Source organism: Tupaia chinensis, unplaced genomic scaffold, assembly GCF_000334495.1.
Source record: "Tupaia chinensis unplaced genomic scaffold, TupChi_1.0 Scaffold000159_1, whole genome shotgun sequence".
Lineage (NCBI taxonomy): Eukaryota > Metazoa > Chordata > Mammalia > Scandentia > Tupaiidae > Tupaia > Tupaia belangeri.
Window position 1 is genome coordinate 6,122,184 of NW_006159630.1, and position 7,019 is coordinate 6,129,202.

General features: G+C 55.8%; 1 protein-coding gene across 7 annotated transcripts in view; it reads left to right on the plus strand.

Annotated features, from left to right (window-relative positions):
- WBP2 (WW domain binding protein 2) overlaps nucleotides 1-7,019 on the plus strand; it is an 8,119-nt gene that overhangs the window by 405 nt on the left and 695 nt on the right. For 2 of the 7 annotated variants that reach the window (XM_006145792.3, XM_006145790.2), the window contains exons 2-6: nucleotides 2,903-3,011; nucleotides 4,352-4,487; nucleotides 5,710-5,802; nucleotides 6,577-6,711; nucleotides 6,847-6,969. In XM_006145792.3, the coding sequence (XP_006145854.1) occupies nucleotides 2,903-3,011; nucleotides 4,352-4,487; nucleotides 5,710-5,802; nucleotides 6,577-6,711; nucleotides 6,847-6,969 (596 nt within the window). Of the gene's footprint in view, nucleotides 1-300; nucleotides 441-1,965; nucleotides 2,091-2,902; nucleotides 3,012-4,351; nucleotides 4,488-5,709; nucleotides 5,803-6,576; nucleotides 6,712-6,846; nucleotides 6,970-7,019 lie in introns of all 7 variants that reach the window. The other 5 variants (XM_006145788.3, XM_027770780.1, XM_027770779.1 and 2 more) reach the window with 5 other exon arrangements.

The window sequence follows — 7,019 nt, forward strand, 5'->3', positions numbered from 1 at the left end:
CAGGATGGGGCAGGGGTTTGAGGAGACAGGCGGGGCCCAGGGGTGTTCTTGAGCCCCTTCCCAGAGTCCGTGACTTCTAAGAACTGGGAGGACCTTTAAAAATAATTACCACTTGTCGGGCGACACCTGGGTTACTCCGTACCAGGCACCGCGTCCCCCTGTGCGGCAGAAACTTACATTTCACGGGTAGACAAAGTGAGGCCTTGAGAGGGTAACTTGCAGAGATGGCAGTGCTCTAAGTAACAGGATGGGAATCCAGGAAAGGAGTCTTGACGCCACACTCAGTAGTCTTAACTACAGTACACAGCCTTCCAGTATATTCCAGAACCTCTCAGCCTCCAGATGAGAAACTGAGGCCCCAGAAGTGAAATTAAACAGATAACGTTTGTCAAATGACTAACAGTAACACAGTTCCAGCCACACTGTGAGTCCCTGTCAAGGTTAGTGCCTTTCCCCTTTCCCTTGAGTACTTGTCGGCTGGATCTCCCACTGTAAGGTTCTTTTTTTGTTTGTTGTAGGGTGCATGTGCTCGCTGCAGAGAGAGAGAGGGGGAAAGTGAGAAATCACCTCCTGAGGGTATGGCCATGCTGCAATCCCTTCTCCATTCTTCTCTCAGGATTTTGGACATGTAAGCCCATGCCCCTGGCATGTTTTCCAAGTCACCAGGTCCAGGACTCGAACCACACAGTCAGTCATGTGAGATCCAGCTGCCTTAACCTCCAGGACACCAGCTGGCAGGAACTTCAAGGTTCTTTTTGCCTCATCCTCCCTCCTCCCTGCCCAGTGCATTTTCTCTATCTTCTCTCAGGATTTTGGACATGTACGCACATGCACCTGGCATGTTTTCCAAGTCACCAGGTCCAGGACTTGAGCCACGCCATCAGTCACGTGAGATCCAGCTGCCTTAACCTCCAGGACACCAGCTGGCCCCAACTTTCTGCCCCACCCTTCCTCCTCCCTGCCCAGTGCATCTTCTCTATCAACCTCTGGCCTCCTTGGATAGCTTCTGTCTCCCCTTCTTGGGTGTGTGAGTCGAGCTGTGCTGACCCTGAATCCCCACTTGAAAACAGAAGGAGCTTAGGAGGAACCTGAGTTCCCAGGGGAGACATGGTGGAGTCAGAGCCGTGACCCAAATGAAGCCAACACCCAGCTTGGGACCTGTCACTTGGGAATGCTCAGTGAGTCAGAGAACGCCTGAGGTGGCCTCAGAACACTGAGTTTCCTTCCACCCTCCCTGCTCCAGGTTTTGTGGGCCCAGCCTGTCCCTGCTGCTGACTTCTTTTCTCCCAGTTGTGCTTGTCTTATCTTGTACCTGGTCTCTTTCCCACTTGCCCCTCCCCAGTCAAGAGAGTCGTGATACCTGGGAGGAGGAGGAGAACAGGTGGACCCACATGAACTGGGCCCTGAGTCCATCACGTAATCGGAGAAACCTCATTGCTCACTGGTTGGTTGTGTGTGTGTGGGAGCTGGTTCCCAGGCCTCGGCAAACACTGCTTATACCTGTTGGGCACGTCTCTTGCGGACAGTGTCTCTTTCTCTTTTAGCTGGACGTTTCCGGGACAAGAATGTGTCTCTGTCTTGAGCCTCCTACCTGGCTTAGGGTCAGCGCTGCCACATAAGCGTGTACCTTGTTTGAGAACGAGCTTAGGACTGGCCTGGTGACCTCGTGCTTGAGGGAGCTGGATCGCACGTGGCCAACTGCAGTTGGTGAATCCCAGCCCTGGTGGCTTGGAAAAAACACCAGGCACGTGTGCTTGCCCCAAATCCTGAGAAGACGGAGAGACGGGCAGGGCGATTATGGCGCGATCGTGCCCCACTGGGGAGTATTTCTCTCCCCACTTCTTGGTAGGCACATGTGTGCTCTGACAAAAGGAAAAAAGAGTGCCTCAGCTTCATTTCTGAAAAACCCGTGTCTGTAATCCTTGAAGGTAAAGTCTAGTGTTTAAAATTTGGTATTTGAAATAGTGAACTTTTCAAGGCTTGAACCCCTTTGGAGCGATGGAAACTCTGGATCCCCTCCCAGGAAAACGCGCATGCAGTCAGCCGGAGGGCAGCACACGTGGTCTGCAGAGCCGATTCCAGAAGCCCAGGTTTAAAGGGGCCCTGCAGAAAGCCTTTTTGTAAATGTGTCGTGTCACATCTTAGCCTCTTAGACGTGTTTCCATATTATGTTTAGAAAACAAACCAACATGGGGCCAGCAGGTGATGTGGTGGTTAAAGTGCTGGAATTCCCACATGGCTGACCATGGTTCGAGTCCTGGACCTGGTGGCTTGCTTTCTCGTTTTCTTTCTCTCTATGTGCCTGTCTTTCTCTGGTCAAATTAAGAGAGTGAATGAATAAATAAAATTAAATAAATAATTCATTTTTTTAAAAAAAGAAAACCAACATGGGACCAGCATGTGGTATAATGGTTATATCCTGGATTCCCACATAGTCAACTGCAGTTCAAGTCCAGATCCGGCGGCTTAGAACTCATGCTAGGCGTGTGTGCCCAAAATCTGGAGAGGAGAGGGGATTATGGTGTGGCCATCCTCCCTAGAGGGTGATTTCTCATTGGCCCTGTCTCTGTCTCTTTCTGTCTCTCTCCAGCAAGAGCACGTGCCCTATGGCAAAAATCTTAAAAAGAAGAGAGGAGCTTGTCTAGAAAACCTAGGCTCCTGGCGGGATGGTGGCGTCTCTGCCATCGTGCTGGTCCCTTGGGCTAAGTGGAGTTTGGGGAGAGTCCATAGAACCCCGGCTTGCCCATCTCGTCTCTGGCTCTGTTGGCTTCCTGACAGCACTGCTGAGACATTTAGGCGAGACGTTGTGCGGGGACCACTGCCTACATGGAGGGCCAGCGTCTGGGGTAACAACAGCTCCTGTCCCCACTGCCTCACCAGGCCTGTCCTCTTCTCATCACAGCATTCTGATGTCCTACGATCATGTGGAACTTACATTCAATGACATGAAGAATGTGCCAGAGGCCTTCAAAGGGACCAAGAAAGGCACCGTCTACCTTACCCCTTACCGGGTGAGTCGCATGGCAGGACCACCCGGTGGGACGGTCATTCACTGTAGAGGCTTGTTGGTGGAGGAGGGTGATATGAGTCTTAAGGCGGCTCCGCCTCAGGAGATGAGTGCCCTCTGAACTCTGGTGAATGGCATTGCCTCACTCTGCCTGCCTCTCTGGCACTTGCTCCCAGGTTCTGGACCGCCAAATGCTTTGTGCAGCTGAACAGATCGCTGGGCAGCAAGTCCTTGTAAATCCCAGAGCTGCTGCCCTGCAGTCGCCACGTGGCTGGCCAGCTCTGGTTGCTGGGGTGACAGGCCTGGAGGGGTGAGGCTGTTTTGATTTCTGTAAGAGTAGCCCATGAGGCCTTTGATAAGGATAACACGCTTGGGGTGGCAGCGTGCAGAGAACCCCCCACTACCCTGCAGAGTGAAAAGTCCCGCCTGCAGGACAGGCCTTGCCCTGGAGTGACCCACGTGGACTCTTGAGAGCTTAAGTACAAGAGGACGTTCCTGGGGGAGGATCGCGGGAGCTCCCCAGGAGCGAGGCTTACAGACGGCCTGCCGGGAGGAGAGCGGCACAGCTGTGACAGCCACAACTTAGCCGGGGTGGGCGTCTCCCAGCCCCACCCCTCAAGGCCCAAGTTATCCTCACTTATGGGCTTGACACTCTGGCTGCTCTCTGGGCAGATGCGGTCGGCGGGGAGGTCATGGCAGCCCCCTCCTCCTGAGATCTCACGCCCGGCCAGCCCACTCCTCACTCAGTTCTACAAAGCTCAGGCTAGAGATTTCCCCTTCCCTGGAGTCCTTCCTGCCAGGCTCCTGCCTGTTCTTGCCTACCTGTTTTTGGTTTTGCTTTTCCTTGTTAAGTTTATTTCCTTCTCTCTCCTTGTGTGCGTTTGAGGGTAATAGCACCCTGAACAGGTCTTAGTGCCCCGTCTGTTGTGGGTTGTAGGGACGCACAAACCCGGAGTGTCCAGGGAGGTCTCTGGGCTCAAACCTGGAACCTCCCATGTGGGTCAGCTTGCAGAGGGCTGTCTTACTGCTGCACCCCACCTGGCCCCGCTCTCCCTAGCTTTGAGGGCCCCTTCATCCAGGCACTGCATCCACCCTCTGCTCTCTGCCACCTGATGACAGAGCAGCCCATCCTGGTCTTGCACACTGCCTGGTTGTCGCGTCATTCTTGGGACTAGACAGGTAGCTTCTCCAGACTGCATGTGAGGCCTTGGACTTGATGAAGCTCTCTCTGAGGCGCACACGGCTGCCAAGAGTCCCAGGCTTCTGGGCCCTGGGAACAGGCCCACTGCCCCAGTAGCGGGTGGCAATGTGAATGTGCTAAGGGCTCTCGTCCCCTCCCTGCAGGTCATCTTCCTGTCCAAGGGGAAGGATGCCATGCAGTCCTTCATGATGCCGTTCTATCTGATGAAGGACTGTGAGATCAAGCAGCCCGTGTTTGGCGCAAACTACATCAAGGGAACGGTGAAGGCAGAAGCCGGAGGTAGGGGCCAGAGAGCTCAGGGACATGGGTGGGGCCTCCAGGGAGGTGCTCTAGGCCCCTCTGCTGCTCAGGGGAGGGGGGGTCCTCTTCACACCCTTGTCTCCTAAGGCTGGCCTCTTCCCAGCTCTGGATTAACTTCAAGAGGCCTACCTGGGCTGCCAGCTGGGCAGCAGAGTGGGATTTTGGTTGCCAGGAGCTGAGGGGGCTGGAATTAAAGATGGCAGCTCAGATGAGCTTTTCAGAGCAAAGTCAGCAAAAAGGTAAAACCAGGAGAGCTGCGCATCTGGGCCTGCGAGCAAGCAGGGTTGTTTAGGTGCAGCTCTTGGGAGGGGCCTTTGTACAAGCGCCAGAAAGTGGCAGCTGCCCCTTGGGAAGGTAGAGGGTAGTGCCTCTTGGCAGGCTCTGCGTCACACCTTCCTCCCCGACACCCAGCCAGGCCTGAGCCTCGCTGTGGAGGGGCTCTCGGTCCTGACTGGACAGAAGCCAAGCTGGAAGGTACTGGATCTGCCCCGACATCCCCTCAGTCCGAGAGGTCTGCTCTGAACTCGAACGTCCAATATTGCAGAGAGCACTTGCTCCCATGACGCTACAGAGCGAGTGCTCTGTTGGGGTGCAGAGGGAGAGTGAGAGATCACCCCCCAGGCCGACGGCCACACTGCAATCCCTTCTCTAGTCTCGGGATCTTGAGCGCAGATGCACACACATCTGACTTGTTCTTCAAACCGCTGGGATCGGGAGTTGAACCGCAGTCGGCCATGTGGGATCTAGTACCTGAATCTCCACACCTGCTGGCCAGTACTTTTTTTTTTTTTTGGTAAAGTTTATTTATTTCTTCCATGAGAGACAGCAGCCCCAAAAGGGTCTTGGTGCTGGGATCCACACCCAGCCAGCTCCAGATCACAGGTGCCTGCATGCCCGGTATACTCAGGGAGGTTCTGGGGCACAAGCCCTGCGCTCTCCCGTGAATGTCCCATTCTGCCACTGCACCACCATCTGGCCCCCTGGATGCTCTCCAGCCAGCTGTGGTGGTCTTAGTGGCCATGTGCTTACGGGGCTGGGAGTGAGAGGACAAGTGTGTTTCCAGAAGGAAAGGCTGCCGGTTCCCAAGAGTGAGGTTGGCTGGCAAGAGCCAGGCCATAGCAGAGCCCGCAGACAGCCCGGAGGCAGGAGTCCCCGTCACATCGAAGGCCCTTCCCTGCCCTCACCGTCCTCCTCTTTGCAGGTGGCTGGGAGGGCTCTGCTTCCTACAAGTTGACCTTCACAGCAGGGGGCGCCATTGAGTTTGGACAGCGCATGCTCCAGGTGGCATCTCAAGGTATCCAGGCTCCAAAAATGGGGCTGAGGACACATCAAGTGTGGGAGGCTTCTTGCTTGAGTTTATTTTTTGTGTTGTTTCTTTAAGCACTCGAGATAAGTGTGGGCACCTGCAGCCCAGGGCTGGGAGTGGAAGGAAGTCTGTAAGGAGCTCACCCCCGTCTTACACCTCAAAAGCTGGGTTTCCCCTGCTCAGAGCAGGGAAGTGGCTTTTTGATAGAGATTTTTGCTGTAGGATACATGCGCCTACCAGAGGGAGTGAGAGAAAGTGAGAAATCACTTCCCAAGGGAGCTGGCCACACCACAGTCCCTTTTCCATTCCCCCTCGGAATTTTAGGCATGCGTGCGCATGCTTCTGGCATGAGTTTCAAGCCGCAGGTCCAGGACCGGAACTGCGGTCAGCCGTGGGGTCCAGCACCTTAAGCACTACGCCACGCCACCTGCTGGCCCTGGGAAATGACATTTTAATGGAGCTGTTCAGACACAGGGACATTTACTCTGCCTCATTAAAACAAAAATGACCTTTAAATTGCCACTGGGCAACCATTTTAAAGTCCAAATAGTGTGTCCAGCGGGTATCACCCCTGCCCTGAGCCCCTCCTTCCCGTGCGCCCCTCCCCATTCTTGACCCCCCTCCCCAAGCCCCTGCCTGATCTGGGCCAGAGCAGACCTGAGCGTGTGTGGAGGTGAGGTGGTTGGGGTGGGTCCTGCAGGCCCGGGGCAGCCCTCCAGCCCCGGGCAGGCGGCCTCACTTCTCTCTCCCCTGTGCTTGTAGCCTCCAGAGGCGAAGCCCCCAGTGGAGCCTATGGGTACCCTTACATGCCCAGCGGGGCCTATGTCTTCCCCCCGCCCGTCGCCAATGGAATGTACCCCTGCCCTCCTGGCTACCCCTACCCACCGCCCCCACCCGGTGAGTGTGTCCTTTGCTGCCACCCACCCACTAACCACCCCCACCCAGACCAGTGGGCCTAGAGGGACTAGCAGAGCGGGGGAGAGGCCCAGAGGGCACCGGTCCGCTGCTCACAGCCCGTCCTCTACCGGGCAGAGTTCTACCCAGGACCTCCCATGATGGATGGCGCCGTGGGGTACGTGCAGCCCCCACCACCGCCTTATCCTGGGCCCATGGAACCTCCAGTCAGCGGCCCTGATGTCCCTTCTACTCCTGCAGGTGAGGCTCCGGGCAGCTGGCCTTAGGACCAGGCAACCCCCTCCCCTGGG